This window comes from Diuraphis noxia, unplaced genomic scaffold (genome assembly GCF_037042655.1).
Source record: "Diuraphis noxia isolate RWA-SAM2 unplaced genomic scaffold, SU_Dnox_SAM2 contig0003, whole genome shotgun sequence".
Classification (NCBI taxonomy): Eukaryota; Metazoa; Arthropoda; class Insecta; order Hemiptera; family Aphididae; genus Diuraphis; species Diuraphis noxia.
In genome coordinates this window covers 69,896,816-69,919,411 of record NW_028301713.1, presented here as the reverse complement: position 1 = coordinate 69,919,411, position 22,596 = coordinate 69,896,816, and the positions used below count along the sequence as shown (strand labels likewise).

The following is a 22,596-nucleotide window of genomic DNA, read 5'->3' as shown; positions in this document are numbered from 1 at the left end:
ATCCTATTGTACATGTCTTCAATTATTTTATTTTTTGATTTTATGTGGCAAATATGCTTAAAAAAAATACAAATATCAATTTATCAATTATTAATTACTTAAATGTTAGTAGCTAAATATTATTTCGTAAAATGGCGTTTTTTTCTATTTCAGAATGGTAAAATTTAATAATAGTGTTATCTATAAATTTGTTTATGTTAATAAGTAACTTATTAATTTTGAAATTTTTGTTTAAATTATAATGTAATAGTGAAAAATTTTATCTTAAAAGCAAAAACATGTTAACTTAAGTTTAGTTAGTATTTTATTTGTTCAAATGTTGGGTTTAAATATTCAATACTTGTTTTATTAAAAAAATTAAAGCATTTTTTCACCATATTTTAACTTAAATTTTATCTCATTTTTAATGATTTATTAGATCTAATAATATATTTTAAGAATTTCCATTTAAAATTGAATTTATTTTAGTATGGCCAAGAAGATGTTGGTTGAGTTTTTTTTCTTCAGATAAGTTAAACAATTTTATAAACATAAAAATAAATTTGTATAATTAATGGTTCTGTTGCCACTAGTAAAACATATTTTATTAACATAATTCAAACTTGAGGGGAATTAAAACAAATTGAGTTAAATGTACCTGAAATAAAATTTTAAAATATTTGATTTACTGAGATTCTAGACTACTAAATCTACGAAAATCGGCAGAATTTTTTTATCATCAGACCTCAAGTTTTCTCTTGAAAAATTAAATGGATAATTAAAAACCCTATGCTATGTATAAGTTGTAAAAAATCTAGGAAAATTCATGATATTCACTTAACTGAATGTAGTGTTATAATTACTAATATGCCCTATCCTAAATATTGAATAAGAAAATTATTTTTGAAGATCTTAACTTATGTGAAAAAATGTTGTCAGTCTGTCGTTATAACTGGCAATTACAGATCAAAAAATGTTCTATACTGAATTGCCAATGATAATTCATTTTGGTATATAAAGTTTAGACTTACTACAAACAGTACAAACCCTTTGTGGTGTCACGATCAATTACGTTTGTATTTAGTAGTTAGTGTCAAACTTTTGCAAGGGGATAATAGTTGTCAAATTTTATAGCTTTCTTAAGTTCTCACTAGATTTGTATCTAAGTTGGTTTAAGAAGCTCTATTTTATATTGAATATTACGTTAATAAATTTATCTTAAATACGTTGACTGCCATGTGGCCGCCAGCAGCCTCAAGAATATTTATCATGGGTATGCCAAAGACATTTTTCAGTGTCATTATAAATTATTACTTGTATATATACTTTTGAATTTGAAAAAAAAATTAAAATACAAAAAGAAATGTTAAAATTAAGTTTATTACATCACAAAAATTGTAATTATTCCCACTACGCCACAGCGTATTTTCAAGATCATTATTGTAGTGCCACAGAAAAGTTATTAATATAAATCCAAATTAATTTACAGCAGCCTGCGGCCGTATGGCCTCCTATGAATCATATGGTGCGGAAGCTGGCGGTTTAAAAATTATCAATACTTAATTATTTTTATACGGACGCCGGCGGCCGCATGGCAGTCAACGTGTTGAGCATCCCCTCCCCTCTACCTGTAGATAAGTTGCTTCAATTAATGAGTACACTAGACGATCCCCTCACAAAAACTACTCAGTATGATTTGGGGCACAAATGAATTATGCTTAAGGTATGTTTTCTCTGCAGCATCCAAACACTGGCATTTGACACGGTACACTGGTCTGAGAGTCGTTGCTGTCACCAGATGCTGCATCTAATACTCCAGACGCAGCAACAAACATGCATAAGAAAACAGTCGCATTCAAAATACATAGGTTCAATGGTACATCATTTGTGCCTCGCTTACTGTGAATCACATGACTACATGCGCTGCCACTGATTAGATATTTTGTAATTGCTAAGTGTATGTAATTGAAGGATAAAACAATATTAAAAAACTACAGATCATTTATTCTTTGTAATAATATTTTTGAATTTTTTTACAAACAAAAGTAAATAATATCATGGAATGTATAGGTTAAATTTGTTAGTTAAGTTAGTAATACATGTAAATACTGTTAAATTATTATTATTTATTAGTATAATTGTGAAATTAAGCATAATTAAATTTTAGATTATGTAAATAGTACTAGTAGGAACTTAACTAAGTAAAATACATTGAAAATAAACTGCATATTAATACTACACTTTGTTTGGCACATATCTTATACAAGTTACATAACCATTTGAAAAATAATACTTTGAGATATTTTGAGCAAAATAAAAATAAAATTGTTTTACAATAAAAATGTTTTAAGAGATCTAAGTTTGGTATACCTAAAGAAACATAGTACAGATATAACAAGAGTTTTAATTTTGGTTTACTGCGTAAGCTAACTTAGAACATTATAAAAATTAGAATAGATAACCAAGGAATATTTTTATGAGGAAGAATGAAATATAATTTTAAATATGAAAATGAAAACCATAACTGTGCGTTTAAATTATAGGTCATTTGAATTAAGTCGTAAACTTAAAATTTTTTGAAATATTTTTCGAGAGAATTCAAATTTAAATACATATTAATATAACTGGTTTTTGTTAAAAAAAATAATATTAAGTGACAAACAAATATAGTTATGACACGTGGGATGTATAATAGGGTATTAATGATACATTTTTATGAAAATTGCAAACCAAACTTAATCGAGAACCTAAAAATTGGATAAAAAAATGCATAGAAGCATGTCCAATTAATCACTAAAGTTGGATTACAATCTTTTTATCACTATTTTTGATATGAAAATATTGATTAGGCTAAAAACCTCTTAAAAAAGTATATGTATTTATAATCTGGTTTGTTCATTTCTTAAGAATTCCATCTAGTGCCACTTGCCTTTTTGCGCAAATATGTCAGCACGTAGATTTTGAGCAAAGCATATGCCTAAAATCTGAAAATTAAAATAAAACAAAATTAACATATCAATTGAATTAAAAATGATTATTCTAAACATTGAACTGATACCTAATTTAAAACATTTAAAATACTTTTTTTAAAAAAAAAAAACGTGCACAGACATAATAATTTACCAATATAGCTAAATTAAAATTGTTGGAAATAACTGTTGATATATCTTATTCTTATAAATAGGACTCTGAAGTTGTAGGAGTTGCACAGTATCCAAATGCTCTTAATTTATAGTAAACCAACTTAGAAATTGAATCTGCACAATAGTGAATTTAAAGATGCATAATTTGCATTCCTTATCAGCTTTAGAGGAAAAAGCGCATATTTATTGATTTTCCACACATACTTAATATTTTTTGAAATACTTGATCTTTTTCTTTCTTAAGGTATATATTTTAATAATAATATGGAATATAAAACTATGTAAATTTACTGTTATTGTCACAGTTTACTATTAATTTAACGACAACACTGCAATGTGGTTTTAATCTTTATAGTTCTAATAACCCGATATACTATTTATTCGTGTAATTTCAAATATTTCGCATGAATTAAATAAAAATAAAGTAAAATCATTGATTAAAATGTATTATGTAAACATTTTTAGTTACATTTTTAAATTAACTGTAAAATAGTATACAAACTTCATGAAATCTATACCTTGAATAATATTTCTAATTCTTATGGGCCTGAGGTGTTATTTAGTTTAACAATTATTTTTAACTATTTTACAAAAAAAAAATTTTAAGTGCAATTATAATTATCAGTGGTATAGACTAAAATTATATTATTTAGTATATTTTTTGAGATTTAAAATATATGATGGTATTTGTAAGTCTAAGGAACTTTTAATGTAAGTATTGTGCAAACATAATACATTACGTTTTAAATTTTAATTGAGGAGCATTTTTTTTATATTTAATTTATTGATATATATTTTCAGTTATTTGAAGGATATAATGTGTAAGGCTTAGGGGTGAAACAAACAATTTCAAAATAATCCTACTCACCTTACAAAAAGCCGATATAAGGCATACAGTAGCTATAAAAAGCATATTTCTTTCTAGCCATTCTTCTCCAGATTGCAAACATCCTTTTTCATTAATGATGAGGTCCACTCGTTTTCCGACATCGTCGGTCTATGTACAATTACACACAAGCATTGGAAAAAAAAAAAATGACAAAAAATACAAAAATACTGAAAATGCAAATCAAACATGCACATAAATAATAAATACTCTATACAACCAAACATAAAGCACATGCCAAGTTAGCGAGAAATACCAAATACCTGTAATATGGTGACAGTCATAACTGTTGTTAAGACTCCAATAAAATTATCCTCAACCCACTCCTCAGCAGCCCGCATGCAACCTCTTTCATATATATTTCTTTCACCTGTTTGCGTTGGTAAATTTAAGCTTGTCCATTTTTCAGCATACTATAACCGCCATAATATGAAAGTATTAGAAGTTTTTAAATGTTAATAATTATTAAAAGCTTTTATTAGATTACACTAAATCAGAGGTTCCTAAACTTTTCATGGTACAAATCCATTATGTCATGGCAGCCCAAAGCCCCAAACCATTTGATATGTACAGAAGGGACGAAGTAATATTCGGCTGCCTATGAATAGGCCACACTGCCCGTCTCATGGATACCTCATGGCCAAAGAAGACCCACTCTCATGCCCGACGTGCGTAACACTCATAACGGTCAAGCATATATTGATAGAACGTTGACAGTTCAATGAAAGGAGCATCTAACAGGAACTACCGGAGACACTATACAAGATGCTAGTACCCACTCCCAAAATGTCCAAAAAACTTATCAATTTTGTCAACATATCAGAATGGCGTCAAATTAAATAAATTATTAGAACTAAGATAACAATGTACAAATATAAATATATTATGTAGTAAGTAGCAATCAAATAATTTAATGTAAATTCTTAAAAAAATGCTAATACCCTTGTTGATGCCCTAAGCAATTATCAAAAAAAAAAAAATCCATTATGTAAAATATTTAAATGTTAAGAGTAAGCTACATCCACATGCGTTGTCTTTGTATTACAAACGTAGAACATAGCAAACTGTACTTGCGAGTAACATGAATATAATTAAAGTTATTAGCTTAAGAAAATAAATTGTAATTTATATAAATATTAAAATGTTTTTGATTTTTTGATTTAATTATTAAAAATTATTGATTTGTGCCATCAAAAATATAACTACACCATGACACAGATAAAGTTCTTATCTTAGTGTTGTGAAATTTTGATAATTTTAATAAAAATACTGAGGGAGAATAGTTGTCCCGTACAAGTAAAGTTTTTGCTATTTTCTTTGTTTGTAAAAAGGAGACAATGCATAAGGATGTAACGTCCTCTTAAACCACAACATTGGTGCATTTGTAATCATCGGGATAATGATCAATGATAAAACCATAAAACTAAATTCAAACATCAATGTACAATATAGGTACATGAAAACAATGTATCAAATACTTATATTTATACATAAAAATAATCTTAATTTATAAAAATATAAAAAAATATTTCATAACTTAACGCGACCCACTTTTTGGAACCTCTGCACTATAACATAATATATTTCAATATTTCATAAGTAGAACTTAATAAATAAAATGTGTTAGTTTTATATTTATATTAATTAAGCATATTATAAATACATACAAACATTTTTATACTTACAAATCCTTCTTTCCTCACGTCATATCCACACTGTTTGTTTTCAACTATTTCCTGAAAATAACAAATGAATTTACTTAATATATGTATGGAATTAAGAATTAAGATTAATATATTTATAAATAATAGCTTACATTTAGTTTACGTTTGCAGCAAGAAAAAGGTACTCCACATGCTTCTCGACTGCCAACTTTTTGTGAAGAGCAGTTAAAATAATTGTTCAAATCCCAATCTTCAGGACCTTTGATTCCACAACATTGTAACTGGAATAATATATAAATAGATATATTAATTGTATTTGTATATAATATATATTATAACTGTGTTAAACAATATAAGATACCCAGTCTTCCTGTATCCAGTCAATAAGATTCTGCTGATCAGGGTCTTCTCTATAATGAACAATGAATGTTTGAAGTCCTTCAGTGGCTTGTGATTTAATCTATTATTTATTAATTCATTAATAATGCTTAAATATTTACTTAATTGTTGAGTTTACTAAAAAGAAAAAAAGTTAACTTACAGAATCTTTAAAAACAAAAGTTAACACTCCAGCAGTTAACTCAAGTACCAAAATGACAGCTAAAAGAACCGCATACTAAAAAAACATAATATGTAACAAAAATGTATATTATTTTGAGTAGTTTCCTGTAGTACAAGACTATACTTTTATCACAAATAACACGGTAGTTTTGTGAAATATGAGAGCACATATAAATAAGGAAAATATTCATATGGAACCGGATTAGAAAATGATTATTCAGACTAGATTTCTTGTAGGGAAAGATATTTCAAAAGAGTGGTATAATAAAGGAAAGATATTTTTCTTAACAGAGTTAAAAAAGGAAAATATAAAACAATAAAATAATAAAGCAGACCCGTATTTTTCAGGAATAGTATAAATTATGAAGATATTGCTTAGGACTGTATAAATCGGGACAACATTTTTGAGTATATAATAGACGATCCATATCAATCCAAAATTGTATTAATAGAAAAAATAGAGCATAGCTCTGGATGAAGATGAAACCAAGAAAGTTATTCACAGGAAAATATTCATGAGTTAAAGTATTAAAAAGAAATAATATTTTTTTAAGTTCTAAGAAAAATAATATTTCTTTTTAATACTCTACCTCATGAATATTTTCCTTTGAATAACTGTCCAGTCCCATCCAGTCCTATTGTTTTATTTTTTTCTATTTTACAATTTTTGATTAGTACAGATCCACGTGTATATTATATTATTATATATATATACTCAAAAATGTTCTGATTTATTTAGTCCTGAGTGATATTTTCCTAATTTATACAATTCTTGAAAACAAAAAAATCCGCATTAATATTTTACTTTCCTTAGTTAATTCTGTTTAGAAAAGTATCATTTCGAAGATATCTTAATGCTTGAAAATATCATTCCTTTATCATATTATATCCTTGATATACAATTTTATGAAAATAAAAATTTTAGGTATTTTTTTTGTTTCATATTTTCCCGATTTACATAGCTCTCCAGAAATATCACAATCCCGTTATCAAAGACTACCAAAATTTGCCCACTTTCTTTTTATCATAGACTATCTAAATTCTATTAATATTAACAAACTATAGTTAATTCTTTGATATACATATATATATTTGTTTTATTTAATATGTAGATTAACAATTAGATATTGAGGGAATGGCCTCATTCAAATTATATAAAAATTAAATAAAGAAAAGATTTAAATATATTGTAGTAATTTTTTAAATATTTTATAAGCTGCACATGTTAAACGCCACACTTAGGATTTGGTCACTGAAAATAATAAAATAATAATACAAAGAATATTATCATTAATGCTGTTGAATATGATCAAAAACAAATAAAATAATAACTTATTTTCCAGATATTGAGGTAGGTACATTAATAGAGGTAGTCTTGTATATTAGGAAAGTGCCATTTTAGTAGTTTTAAAAAACAGGATTGTGATTTTGTTACAAAACAAGGTAGTCTCATAACTCAGTACCTTATTTTGATAATATATGATATACATTAATTTATAAAATAATTTATTATTCTTACACTCCCAAGTAAACATGTGTTTTCACGTAATGCTCCAATGCAACCCGTGAAACCTATTATAAATGTTATTCCACCTGTAAGAATTAAAAAAAATTCTACATGATCTGAATATGTAGTATTAAATGTTTAAATTTCTTACCGATTAAAATTAAAGCAAAAGCTGGATCAAGTGCTATATGAGTGAGTTTACTGAGGTTATTAAATGCATTTTTTTCTGTCCATGCCCAAACGCCTACTGCCATCACAGATAAACCAAACATCTACAATTGTAAGGTTACAACATTAAAATAAGAGTTGAGATAAAAATTTTATTTTAAATCTTACCCAAAATAATACATTAAAACTGAATATGATGTACTTTAGGCAACAACTAACTTCACTAACTTCTTCTCTTCTATACTTCTGTTGAATAGCCATATCGACCTACTTGGACTAGATTAAGTTGATATAAAAAAAAAAAAATCTACTGAAACATATAAACTAGTTAATATAATTCATATATACATAGATGGATGTGATGATTGTTTTTGATGTAATGGGTAACTTACCAAAAATAAACTGACTACTAATTGGTAGGCTACAAGACCCTTAACAGTTAAACAACAAACACTGCAAGACGATTAGGTTTAAAAATGATGAATAATTCATTTTAGTATGCATTAGTTTATATTTATTTAAATATACGATTGACTTAAGTTTTAAAAGATTTTAGGAAAAAGTTGTTAGATTCATACATAACGATTTGCTGGTTGATCACATACAAATGTAAACATTTTAAATACACTAAACACAGGAAACAATATTAAAAAAGTATTAAAAATTAAAACGTAAATACGTAAGTCAAAAGCTTGAAACTTGAGATTTGAGACTTTTAGAGACGACTTTTTCTTAGAGATAAGTACATTGTTATTGTGATTAATGTGATTATGAGGTCGAAATCAGTGTGTTCGTGTACGAGAGTGATTATTTCATATCACAAATCTAAAAGACACGTAAGGTTGGCAAACTGGAAACTATGCGATTACCGGATTTAAGGTTTACTGATTGTGCGATTTGTAAACACGTGCTTCGCACTTAATTGCTTGTGTAGTAAGTTGTCGGTGTTGCGCGTTTAAATAATAATAATAACAACAAGTTCTATTGTATTCCCCTTGGACTAAACTACCGAATGTCTGTGAACTACTTTCAATCGCTATTAGTTGATGTTCAAATTTTGTTTTTTCTAATGTTTGACATTAATAAATAAATATAATTCGTGTTATGAAAACAATTAGAAAAAGTGACTATACAGTATATATGAATTTTACATTTTTCCAGTGATTTTATTGACAACTTGGTATTTTTTCTTTATATTACAATAATAATATAAATTAGTTACAAATTTAAGCTTTAAATATTCTATAACAATATTGATTAATATTGAGTTAAAAACTATTGCAGTGTTGAATTATCTCACATAGTTTTTATAAAATAATTAACCATATCAATGCCAACATCCAGGTGCATTATTTTTTTATACAGGTTTGGGCAAACGAATTTTCAGTGTAATTATGTGAATTTGCATACTTTAAATTCTGTGTCTTTAATCTTAATCTTCAGTTAATCAGTAAAAATTTTCACTAACTGCAACCTAATCTATTGAGATCAGATTTTATGTACGGTTTACTGAAGTTAGTACATATTAGTTTGTACAATATGCAGTGTTGTTACATACCTACTGCATAATATATCACGATAAAAAACTATTTAAAAAAATTAAGTTTTTACCTCATATTTAGTACTATTTATAGCACATATTTTGACATTGTTAAGTGCATATTAAATCCCTAAAAAGTATCTCTAGTGTTGAAACTTCTGAGTCCTGCTCATAAGTCTTATATTTTTATAATACAAATAATGTACTTAAAATTACTATTATATTAAAATAATGTCACTGTTTTTATCATTACTGACGTTTATGTTTAAAATTATAATTTATAATATTTATTTCAGAAGTCATAGAATTAAATTCTACCAATATGTATCGTCCAAACGGTCAAACAAATTTCACACCAAATGGGCCCTATCAACAATCACAGTCATATCAAACTCCTAGACCTTTTCAGCAGCAACAATTTGGTCCAAGATTTCAATCACCTTCTCAACAGTTTACACCACCAGGATCATTTTATCAACCTTCCCAACAACATCATGATCACTCAATACCAGCGTATCAAGTTCCTGACACTACAATACCTCCACCTTTTTATCAACATGCTAACCCTAATTTTGAACAAGCAACAAAATTATCATATCAACCTCCTCTCCAAAATCAACTCCCAATTCAACATATAGAAACACCACAAATTCTTAAATATCCACCTCCATCTGCTGGTCCTCGTTTCAACCAACCACCAGTACCTCCCTATAGAATGCCTGGACAAATATATGTACCTCCTAACCAAAATTACAGGCAACCTCCCCCTGTTCAAAATTACAATAATTGTCCTCCAATGCAAAACTACAATCATCCACCTCCTATCCAAAACTTCAATCCTTCTATTACACCCCCATTTACTTCTGTCAATCAAAATTCCAATCAACCAATAGGCTCTTCATATCAGTCTCCTAGTCCTGGTTTTAGCCCAACACCTAATAATTTATATCAACCTCAAATACTTAATCCCCAAATGTTGAAACAATCATACAAATTACAAACAGATCAAAGTTATCAACAACAGCAGTCTTCATTTAATTTGCCTAGACATGAATTCAACCAAAGGCCTTTTAGGCCTTCAGGACAACAAAAATTTCTTTTTAACAAACAAAATCCAAGACATCAACAACCACAACATAATAATAGGTTTCAATTTCAACCAAGACAGCAATATCAAAATTATCGGCCTAGAGTAGGGCCTCCTCCTAGCCCCAATAATCAGATTAAAGGAAATTTTGTATCTAAAAAGGATAAAAATCAAGTAGCATGTGAATTAGGTGATTGTGATTTTGTGGGACATGCTAGTGCTGTTAAAGAACATCAAAATTTGCATCATCGATTAGGACTGCACAAGAAAGTGTTATATAGTAATAACTCAGAAGCTATTAAAAATTGGATTGAGGAAAGAAAAAAGTGAGTATTACTTTAGGCATATTATACTCTGCTGCAGGTGAGAACATTACTGTGACCCAACCAAAAATCGTCTGAATCTGCATACCTTACACCCAAATGGTTTGTTAATTTTTGGTATGTTGGCAACACTTGAAGCTATAATTTACACATATACAAACGAAACTGTTACATTACAAAGTAGTGAAAATTATGCTTTATATCGGCCGTTGCCATCAGTTTGCAAGCACAAAACCGTAATGTTTACTCCTGATGCAGAGTATACAACATATTATTTCTGTTATCTGAATTGTGACTTTAAGTTTATATTTGCAGAAAATGGCCTACTAAAGAAACCGTTCAAATAAAAGTAGATATAGAGGATGAAAAAAATAAAAGAGGAGAACGTATAGCAGATGAAGATTTCCAGAGGTTTAATAAAACTAATAAATCTAACAATTCTGGTAACTAATAAATTATCTTCTATGATAAAATAGTAAAAATGATTATTTCTAATAATATATAATGATACAACATCCTATATTTAGGAAATAGACGGTTTAATAACAGAAAGAGACCAAGATTTAATGGTGAATTCATACAACCTGTTGAAGAACCCACGAATGGAAACTTGAAACGTTTTGCTGGAATAGTTGGTAATTTATTTTGTATAACTATTACATTTACAATATAATTCTTAGTACAGATCTTGAATGTAGAGACTAGATGAATTACTTTTTTAACACTTCTGATTTACCTTAGGTAATTCCCTAAATTAAATTAAAATAATATTTAAATTTTAATTGATAAAATATTGTTTTTACAATATTATTTTCACATCTGAATATTGTTTGTCAAAGTTAAAATTAAGATTATACTACATTAAATTTTACTAAATTTTTTTCTTTCCTTAAAGATAAAAATATTTTTAGTTCTTAACTTTGAATTTTAGTTTCTGAGCAAGAATCAATGAATGTATTTATTATCATTATACAATGATCTGTGTTTCTTTGTCTGTCATCAATTTAAGGGCATTAAAAATGTTTGATATTTTACTTCAGCATCATAGGCTTGGTTTATTTTTTATAATAATTTGAAGTTGAAATTTTGAGAAAATTCATTAAAATTTGTGAATACTTTTGTAATTAAAAATTTCTTTAATATTCAATTTTAATAACTAAGGATTTTTTTTTTTTTTTTATAAGAAATTTACAATCTGTTCTTAACTAGAACAATAAGCAAATGTGCATAGGGTATTTACATATGATTTTTTTGAGGGAAGAAGCCACCCATTGGTGACACTACCTATTTTGTGTTCTTAAATTTTTAAGTTAAGCTATTTTTAATCTTGAGACAGAAGGTCCCATTTTTGTAGATTTCTAGAAGCTATCAGAGAATCTGCATTGATGGAAATTATTGCTTTATCGTCTGCATATTCTGCAATTAGTGTGTAAGGTGTAGTAGGTTGATCTGATGCGTAAATGTTATATAGTATCGGGGAAAGTATGCCACCTTGAGGAACACCTGCATTTATAGGGGCTATGCTTGAGACAGAGGAGCCATATGATACTCGGAAGTTGCGGTTGGTTAAGTATGATTTGATGAGAAGGTAGTAGGAAGGGTGTAAGAATTTTTTGAGTTTAAATAGTAGGCCATGATGCCATACTTTGTCGAACGCTTGTGAAATATCCAGAAAGACACAGGTGCAATATAATTTTTTTTCAAGGGAGAAAGAAATTGCATCAACTATCCTGTGAGCTTGATGGATTGTAGAATGTGATTGGTGGAAACCGAATTGATGATCTGGAAGAATTTTATTTTCACTGATGCTAGGTAAAATTCGTTTGAGAATTAATTTCTCAAGAATTTTTGCAAAAAACAGTAGTAGGCTTATAGGTCTATAAGACGTTGCCAGATCTAAGGGTTTATTGGGTTTTGGAAAAAGAATAATAGATGAGCGTTAAAAATTTAATAGAAGGTTCCTCATAAATACTTCATACTGTGACCAGCATTTTTATTAAATTTAATATATTAATAAATATTAATTCAACATTTTGTATTACCATCAAAAATATTTACTACGTTAATTCAAATATTAATATATTGTACAATATATGTTGTAATATAGGCTGACAGGCAGTCTTCGCTCAGGACCATACCTATCATCGTATACATTATACAATTATATTATTATTCAAATTTAATATTATAGTTACATGTTGGTCACCTTATTGCACACTTTTAAGTATGTTTTAAATCATACAAATCTGTATTTTATATATATTTTTAAACATAAATATTAAATAATGTAGCGGTATAATAATAAAACTAAACAATTTCAAAGTTTTTGATTCATAATACTGAACATAACTAAATTTTAATGATTAATCACATCAGAATAATTTTCAAAAATTTTATTTAATTTTTTCTTAAAATAAATTTTGAATAGCTATATTGCAATAATTTTAATTAGTTTCAAGCATGGTTTTTACATTAAATTATTAAAATATGTCATTAATTTTACTTATGGAGGAATTTATCAGCATTAAATATCATAATTTCAATTGTTTTTTTTAATTTCTTGTAGATATCATTAAAGACGATCAATTAGAAGAAACTAATAAGCCAGTTGTATTAAAACTATTAGAGGAATATGATCAATCTAGCGATAGTCAAAGCGACAACGAACCACCAGTAGAAATGCCTATAGTTAAAAAATCAGGGTTACCGGATAATAAAAACGTGTCAGAACAAAATGAGAAACCATGTACTACTCCACTAACAGAAGTTTTAATAACAGATAAAAATAAACAATCAAGTTCTACTTCAGTAATAAATAACAAAGAATTAGATTCCACTACATTAATTGATAATGACAGTGAAACAGTAAGTACAGATGTGAACATTGTTATATGTTCTAAAAAAAACGATAATTGTGTGAAAAATGCCAATGATCGTGGCCAAAAGCGTAAGAACACTTCTAAAAAAGAATCTAAACCATTCAAAAAAATCCCACCAATGAGGACACCACGAACTGAAGTGGTTGAAAGGAAGGGTGCTCTGTTGGAAGCCGTAAGTAGATTTTAAGTCTATCTCACATGTAATAAGAATTATAAAAACATTTAATTGATTTTAGTTGATGGGAGATTTAATGCGCAGTGAACGAAACACTATAACTCAGTGTATTTGTTACATCAGAAACAATATGAATCGTTTCTGTAAAATTCAAGCTGCTTGAGTCTTGGAAGTTTGTTCTTATCGATCTTTAGATTGGAGCAAAATATTCAAGAATAAAATAATATGTGTATTATTATTTTAATTTATAATTATTATGAATTCATTTGTGTTTGATTATAAAGATTTGTTATGAAAAACTTCATTGGTAATTACTTTTGACATAATAATAATTTATATATTACAACATAATTGACGATAAATCATGTTTTGTGTATTACAAAATAGTAAATCCGTACAATACCACAAGTAAATTTTGTAATAATATTGTATTTGATGTTATTGACTAACATCAAAATATGCATTGTAAATAAATAGGTATATGTTAAGTAGTAATTATTGTAAAAAGAACAATGCACATAGATAATATAATATAATACAACTAATGGAACTTGGACCTCTAAAACTTAGTTTGATCTTGAAATTTATTTTAATACAAAATTTGTGAATTGTTAGTTTACTTCTAAATAATAAAGTTTAATATAATTAAGAATAAAATTTGAATTATAATTACATAACAATAAAATAAAATAATAAATTAGAAGAAAACATAAGTATAAGTGTAAATATGTATAAAAAGGATTCCCCTTTGTATATACAATAAGTTTTGATGTTTGCTGGTTGAGATAGTTAGGACTAGAAATGGTGAATTATAATTAATAGTTATGTAATTCTGAAATGGCAATACATATTTGTTAAGTACATCAACATGTTTTCTTTTAATTGTCATTATTGATCAACTTCTGTGCTAATATTATGTGTCGTCATATGGATTGTTAAATTGTCTCTTCTAGAAAATAATTTCTTACACACCTCACATTGAAATGGCTTCTCCCCAGTGTGGATTCTAATATGACAATCAAGTCCAGATCGTTGTGAAAATCTTTTTTGACATACATGGCAAATGAATGGTTTTTCTCCTGTGTGTGTTCTCATATGTCTTATTAAATATTGTTTCATAGAGAATTGTTTTTCACAATAATCACAAACAAACTGTTTTTCTCCAGTGTGAATTCTTATATGATTACTAAGTATATCTTTACGGCAAAATGATTCATTGCAAAGCTCACAATTAAACGGTTTCTCACCCGTGTGAGTCCTAATGTGTGATATTAGGTGGTGTTTTAGTGAAAATAATTTCAAACATATTTCACATTTAAAAGGTTTTTCACCAGTATGTATTCTATAATGAGTATCAAAATGGTATTTACGGGTAAAAGATTTCTCACAAATTTTACATTTATACTTGTCCATTTTGTGATTTGTTATATGGGCATCAAAGCGATACTTATAGAAAAATGATTTCTTACAAATTGTACAAGTATAAGGTTGTTTTGTAGTATGACTCCTAATGTGAGAATCGAGATTTTGTTTATTAGAAAATAATTGCTGACACATGTGACATTTATACGGCTTTTCTTTAAACTCAACACTACAGAATGTTTCAAGACATTTTACATCAGATTGAAATTCTTTGGTATTATTTAACATTTCATTATAGGGTTGATATGATAACATGTTTGATGCTGATATTAGAATCGTTGACTCATTGTCAATACTTTCTATATTGTTTTCATATTTTATGTCAATGAGGTCTGTTGTTTCAATACATTTATTATTGTCATACATTTCTAAGCCAAAGTCATGATTAAGTTTAGCATTTATGTTGTTCACAATATTTGATTGAGGCTCAATCTGTTGACACAAATGACAGAAGTATTGTTTCTCTCCTGTGTATGTTTTCATAGAAAATTGTTTATGACATCTTACACACGTAAAAAGTTGTTCGCCTATGTGAGTTCTAACATGCTTGCTCAGTATATCTTTGCGGGTAAATGATTCATTACACATATCACATGTGTAAGGCTTTTCACCAGTATGAGTTCGAATGTGAGAGAGGAGATGATGTTTCATTGAGAACAATTTCTCACATAAGTCGCATTTATAAGGTTTTTCACCCGTATGTGTTCTATTGTGGATACTAATATGGTATTTACGTGTGAAAGATTTATCACAAATTTTACACTTATATTTTTGTTTATCAACATTGTGACTTTGTATATGAGCATCATATCGGTATTTATAGTGAAATAATTTTTGACAAATAGTACATGTATAAGATTGTTTTATAGGCAGTCGAATTTCGAGGTGAGTATCAAGGTTTAGTTTATCTAAGGACATTTGTTGAATTTTTTTACATTTATGTTTAAGTCTTTTTGATTTATTACTATAAACATCATAATTATCTTTTTCCAATTCATTATGAATGTCTGTTGGGATATATTTTTGATCACTATATGAATCTGATAGAATTACTTGATTGTTAGAACTATTTAATTTAATATTTGTTTCATTGAAAAATAAACCATCAACAATAATATCCGATCCCAGCTTAATTTGTTGAATGCTGCACGTATCCATTTTTGATATTTCTGCACAGGCAAGCATATTTCTTTTAAAGAAATACTAGCTGAAAATAAAAATATTTATTTACACTTAATTAAATATTTTAAAATAATGACAGCTAATAATATAATATACATAGAGCATGTATAATAATAAAACATACATTTGATAATTCTTTGGTACATTTTTTAATTTAAATGATACACACTAGTGTAAACACTAAGTGTTTATGTACTTTATGGCAAAACCAATAACTGTATTACAACTTCTTATTAGGAACAAAACAAATCAATAGCAATTAACTTCAAAAAAATATGAATGGTTTGGAATTCTTAATGGAACTTATTGGAACTTGAAACCTATGATGGAAGATATTAGAATAATTAATAGAAATGTAAGTATAGCATAATTAAATTAATAGTAATACTACTAGTTTAAACTAATTAATTATATTTACTTATATATTTTATCTACTTGATTTTTTATTCTTTTTCTTGTTTATTTAAGAATGCCAAATGTCTAATTTTTACTTTATAATTCATATCATGCACTTATTATTACTCATTATATCTACCAATAGGGTGTTTATTTCTTGATTTAAAAAAAAGGGAAAATTTCTCAGTTAGTTCTATAAATTTCTATAACCTTTCTACAAGATATATGTATTACCTATGTGGCTATGTATTTATATAAGTAAAATATGTAACTTAATTTAAACAACATAGTGTTGAATGATTTAATGAAACCGTTTGTTTCTAAAAAAAATTTAAAAACTTTGTGTTTGATGAAATGCTGTAATTAATAATTATATTTAATTGTTAATTGGTCCATTTCTAATCATAGTGATTGTTTCCAACAATAAGTGTACCTAATCAATGATATATAGTGAGATTTGAATGGCATATAATGTAGTTGTTTGATTTTGATTTTAAATTATTGGATATAGGTACAGATAAATTATAACGGTGAAAAAGTAGATAGAAGTCACTACGAGACTTTAAATAATCAAACCAAAAACGGGTAACATTGTTTTGAAAAATGAAAGCAGTCATGTAGACTTAAGGTTGGTTCTAAATGAAAAATAATTAATATGATTTGTAAAAAGTAAACAAACACACACACACAATATACATGAGTCATCAGATACTTACTTTCAAGTGGCTTAACGCGTGATTAGTGTACCTACAGGTATGGATGTTAATTCTAGTGACGGCACTTAGAGAAAACGAAATGGATAACCAACTACCCGTGTATCAAGCAAATTAGATATTTTTCGAAAAATTATTTACATTTTTAGAAACGAAACTAACGTAGTCGTAACCCAATCGGCCGGGTAAAAACAAAGCGATTTACGTTACCGTCACCGTAAACAGTTCCGGTTTTCACTTTTCAAGAGCGGAACTACGGAAAACGGAAAATTTATCGCAGGTAGACAGGCCGTCTGGTAGGCTACCCATAATGGTTATAATAATAATAACTCAGTGTACGCCGTACGGCGTTAACCGCAAGGGAGGGGGGAGGAGGGAGGGCAGCTGGTTCGTAGTTTTACGATGAGAAGGTGGTGGAGATGCCACTTGTGCTGCTGCGGTACTGTGCTGGGCAGCGAGCGCTGGCTCTACAAGCTACAACGACACAACTTCACAAGTCTCAACTTATTTCATCTATCCACAGTAAACATTGTTATCAGTGATAGCTTATCACTTACTGACGTTCTCGTCCAATCACAGATAGAATCACGTTACAAAATATTTACAATGCCATCTAGATTTCGCAACTGTTATTAGTGTATCGGTTCGTTTTTCCCATAGAGTGTAGTAGTTAACGGTAGTATTTCCATTATATCTTAATAATATAATAATAATATTGCACTTGGTAGTAAACTGAAAAAAGACGTGAAGTACTTTAAGTCTGAATTTTTAATGCTTGATATACTTTTAATTTTTAAAAATAATATGTTTCGTCTGACTGTGTTTGTATTAGAATACTTTTTAAAAGACATTTCATCAACGAGACTTGCATGGCGTGGATAAGTAACTGAAAGAAGGTAAGTACAACGTCACTTTTGGAGCCGGTCCGTTTTCCTGGTTTGAATTAGTATGCGCAGAAGCGTATTTAGGCACAGGCTCTAAAGGCCCGGGCCTAGACGGCAACATTCGCAGCGTGCGATTCATTACTTTTTCTTTTGATTTTTTGTTATACTTAAATTGATTACTTTCTAATCTATCTAGTCTAGATGTGATGTATTCTAGCGATTTTGTTAAATTAGTCAAAGCATATAAGATATCTATTAACGTGGGTTCGTTGTCGTTGGATTGGTGTTGTTTGGACTTTGGGGTGTTAAGTTTAAGTTGGGAGAGCTAGTTACTTGAAGTGTAATATATGGCCGCTGTGACAGTTTTTTCTGATTTTTGTTGAATGTGTTGTACTGCAGAAACCTTTTTAGGGTGTGCTTTTACTTCTGCTTATTTGTAAGCAGAGCAACCCTTCCAGTTTGCGGTATGAGCTTCACCGTAATTAGCACATTTAGGTTTTGATTTATTTTTGACTTATGGAAGCCTTTTGTTTTCTGTTCTTCACCGCATTTTCACACGCGGGTTTATTGTAACAATAGTTTTGTGTATGGCCAAAAGACTGAGAATTTTAGTTTCTAGATACATCTTCTTTCTTTTTTGGTGGTTCCAAAGATGACGCCACTGCAGAAGTAGGTATCTTCAATTATTTAACTCCTCCACATTGTTTTGCCATAAAATGATGCTATTTTTGCCTCAGTCATGTTAGGAACTTAGGTAAGATGGAAATTAATGGAAATTAACAGGACTAGGAAGTGAAGCGTTGTTTATTGGTTCTCTTGTTTGGGATGGGGGTCAACAATTTTGTCTCCAATAAAAACTTAAATAAAACCTCTGAATTTTCGATATATCTAACACTGAATAATTACTATAAAGTAGAGTGACTTTATAGGTTTTTTTTTTAGTTTTATATTTCCAAATGGATTTGTTGATCTATACATTACTATATTGCTTGCAAATACCCCTACTGGCTACTATGACAAATACAGTGAATAACATTCCTTACGTATATACTTATAGACTATAGTTATGTGTAATAATATAATACGTATATCATGATTCAGATCGACCGGTTAATTGATTGACTAGATACAATGATAAACGATTTTTGTCAGTGTAAGCCAATAATGCGTTATTTTTTCGAATCATCTTAGGAGTTTGATAATTCGATACACTTGGCTATTTAAATACTTTTCCATAGATATGCTACACTATGTGAGTACCTATTTATAATATACAATAAGTGGCTTTTTACATTATATTTTTTTAAACAAATGAAAGGGTCGAGCCGTTGAAGGTTAGAAATTGTATAATAAATATACCATAAAATCTTCACTCGTCAATAAATAAATTGCTTGCATAGGCGTGTCCAGACCTCATTCGCAGGTCATGCACAACAGTGGCATATCCAGGGGATGGGGAAACTGCCAATCCTCCCCACCCCCAAAAAAAAATAAAAATAAAAATTTCTGTTAGGGTTTGGGGATTTGAATTATATACATGATAAAAAACAAAAAATATAATATGAAAATAGAAATTGAGAAAAAAAAGTTCATATTATGCATCAAAATGTACTATGTAAATTTGACCAAATTTGCAGGTCATGCCTGTGCATGACAGGCATGACCCGTGGACACGCCTATGATTGCTTATATACTTCAACTAATATTTTTGCACACTTTTCTTTATTTTTCTTTTAATGCAAGATATAATCTAAAAGCTAATTTATATAATATGTATATTCATTTAGTACATAATTATATATTGTCATATATTATTCTATTATAAGTTATAAGTAGCTACTATTGTACATTTGTATACATTTTTTGTGATTTACGTATACCTACTGTTGTTTAGCAAAATTAAAAATCATACTGAAGTCGTATCATTTAATGATAGTCAAGAACAATGTTAGACTATTTCACTTGTTAAATCAACAACCTATTAGTCGAAACCGGTTACGTCAAATATTTTAAAATATTTTTATATAGGTACCTAATATATATCTACATTTTTTTATTTACATATGTATATAACTTATTGGTTAACAACTGACTGTTTATATGTGTGTAGTATGTGCATCACGCTAAACCGTAAATTATCAATTTATACATGGATCACTATTAATGGTGAGTTGGCCCGATGGCAGTGCCATTATTATATTTTTTATGTTTTATTTGATGGTGACTGAGTGACCTTTTACAAATCAATGTTTGTTCTCTCGTCGTTTTTGATTTTCACAATAAATTATGACGTACCTATACATGATATATAATTTATTGTAATAGGTGTTTGTTATGTACCTATCATATATGTGTAATTATTGAAATTCATAGGGCTTCCGTCATGCTGCTTTTTCAATATTCAATTTATTGGCGTCTGACAAAATATGTTTTCTAAGTTATTGTTATTTAGTATTTTTTTGGGGTAATTCTTGTTCTTATAATCTCCGTATGGTGCATATAAAGTATAAATATTTACAAAATTAGAAATTTGTCTTTACAAACCATCAAAACATTGAACAACTAAACTATAATAGCAGTATTGCGCAATATACAATGACAATATTGAGCAATACTATAAGGTAAAAACTGTAGAGTATTTTTTTTTAAATGAGTAAGAAAATTTTTAAATTATAGATAAATATAAATCTATGATTACTTAAATACTTAACTTTACCTAACCGAGCCTAATCTATAATTATTATAATATTTTCTGTATTAAAACTTTTTTTTTTGAAAGACACGCGTGACAGTTGATATACCTCCAAAACACAAAAAGCTCAATAAAAATTATGAATTTTTTTCATTTTTTTCAAGATGAAGACATATAATATGTATATCACACGTTTTATATGGTTCTTTAAAATTTAGGCATATTTCTGTTTCACCAGAATTGTATTTTTCGTTGTTTTTAACTTCAAAACTAAGTCCGTGCACCAAATTCTGACTTAATTATCGTTTTCGGTATGCTTAACTACATACGTTAAAACAATAACAAAATATGGCCGGTAATAAAATATATGTTCCAAAACGTATTGTTATTGAGCTATTTAAAGTTAGTTAAGAAATCAGAGTTTAATGCTGTCCAATGAATATATTAAGTTTCCTCTATTGTTCGTTGTGCCACGTAACTATTATAAATAGTCATAATTGTTGTCCTTTAATAAAAGACATGGATAGTGAGTAGGTACTGTTGTAAACTTGTTACTCATTTTTTTTTCATGTTGTTAGTTCATTGAATCTTTTTGATGTATTAAATTATATAATACATAAAGGCAGCTATGTTATAGTATTATCCAGTATTCTCCTATTCCTCCTGACAGTATAGATGTCACTTGAAAATTGAAATAGACATTGTGTTTTACTCGCTTATTCCCTATATCATCTCATTCTCTTATCATGAACAAAACGCGCTGAAATGTGTCCATTATTATAAATAATTACTGGACATTAGTTAGGTATAAATTACTAATTCAAAAAAATATTTGTTAAAACTTTATTAAATGTCTTTTATTATTAAAATAATTTATTTCTATTGCCGGGTCCACACAGAGACGACACATAAACAAAACAAAAACCAAACTCAAACCCTTCTTTTTGAAGTTTGAAAAAAATAAAACACAAACAAAACATGTGTCCATACTGAGTTGAGTAAAAATTAAACAAAACATGAACAAAATTCAAACATTTGTTCCTGTTTTGTTTTTGTTTTCAACTATCCATACAGAAATATAAACTCGTCGTTTTATTTCGTTCATCCGTGGTCAGTCAGTCTGTCTTCAGAGTTCTAGCTTTCTAAACTCTTAGTACTTACAAATTTTTTTAAATGTTTTTACTGTGAGTGAAAACTTGGAAATTGAAAAGAGATATTAAAGACGATGAAGATTAATTTATGTTGGGTGCTGGGTATATTTACCTACAGTTACAAAGTAAAAAAATAAATAATAATATTAAAAGACGTTTTTAATTATATAGTAAATAATATATTTATAAATAACCAAATTGGTACTGCCCGCGAAATCCCAATAAAAAATATTGCCTGTTGGTT

The 22,596-nt window shown here is 28.1% G+C and overlaps 3 protein-coding genes across 9 annotated transcripts; 1 reads left to right on the top strand and 2 right to left on the bottom strand.

Annotated features, from left to right (window-relative positions):
• Nucleotides 1-1,962: 1,962 nt before the first annotated feature.
• On the bottom strand, nt 1,963-8,648 carry Tsp26A (Tetraspanin 26A). Of its 6 annotated transcripts, none has more exons than XR_016190742.1 (11): nt 8,301-8,648; nt 8,077-8,215; nt 7,892-8,012; nt 7,753-7,826; nt 6,214-6,288; nt 6,034-6,132; nt 5,825-5,953; nt 5,694-5,744; nt 4,272-4,421; nt 3,991-4,178; nt 1,963-2,963 (listed from the first exon to the last, which is right to left on the bottom strand). XR_016190742.1 is itself a non-coding variant. In XM_015512495.2 (11 exons), exons 2-11 carry the CDS (start codon nt 8,167-8,169, stop codon nt 2,895-2,897), a joined length of 990 nt encoding a protein of 329 aa, XP_015367981.1. In that variant the 5' UTR covers nt 8,170-8,218; nt 8,301-8,648; the 3' UTR covers nt 1,963-2,894. The 6 variants fall into 6 exon arrangements, 5 of the variants coding, with proteins under 5 accessions (XP_015367981.1, XP_015367980.1, XP_089078325.1 ...); XM_015512495.2 differs by having other exon boundaries at nt 3,991-4,119; nt 8,077-8,218; XM_015512494.2 differs by having other exon boundaries at nt 3,991-4,119.
• Nucleotides 8,649-8,822: 174 nt separating this feature from the next.
• Nucleotides 8,823-14,220, top strand: LOC107164600 (uncharacterized). Of its 2 annotated transcripts, none has more exons than XM_015512474.2 (6): nt 8,823-9,088; nt 9,748-10,861; nt 11,174-11,301; nt 11,386-11,493; nt 13,425-13,909; nt 13,974-14,220. In XM_015512474.2, the coding sequence occupies exons 2-6, from the start codon at nt 9,771-9,773 to the stop codon at nt 14,073-14,075; spliced, it is 1,914 nt and encodes a 637-aa protein (XP_015367960.2). In that variant the 5' UTR covers nt 8,823-9,088; nt 9,748-9,770; the 3' UTR covers nt 14,076-14,220. The 2 variants fall into 2 exon arrangements, with proteins under 2 accessions (XP_015367960.2, XP_015367959.2); XM_015512473.2 differs by having other exon boundaries at nt 8,824-9,088; nt 9,745-10,861.
• Nucleotides 14,221-14,223: 3 nt separating this feature from the next.
• LOC107164592 (uncharacterized) lies at nt 14,224-18,101 on the bottom strand. Its single transcript, XM_015512460.2, has 2 exons — nt 17,629-18,101; nt 14,224-16,541 (listed from the first exon to the last, which is right to left on the bottom strand). The coding sequence occupies exon 2, from the start codon at nt 16,517-16,519 to the stop codon at nt 14,801-14,803; it is 1,719 nt and encodes a 572-aa protein (XP_015367946.2). The 5' UTR covers nt 16,520-16,541; nt 17,629-18,101; the 3' UTR covers nt 14,224-14,800.
• Between the last annotated feature and the right edge of the window lie 4,495 nt (nt 18,102-22,596).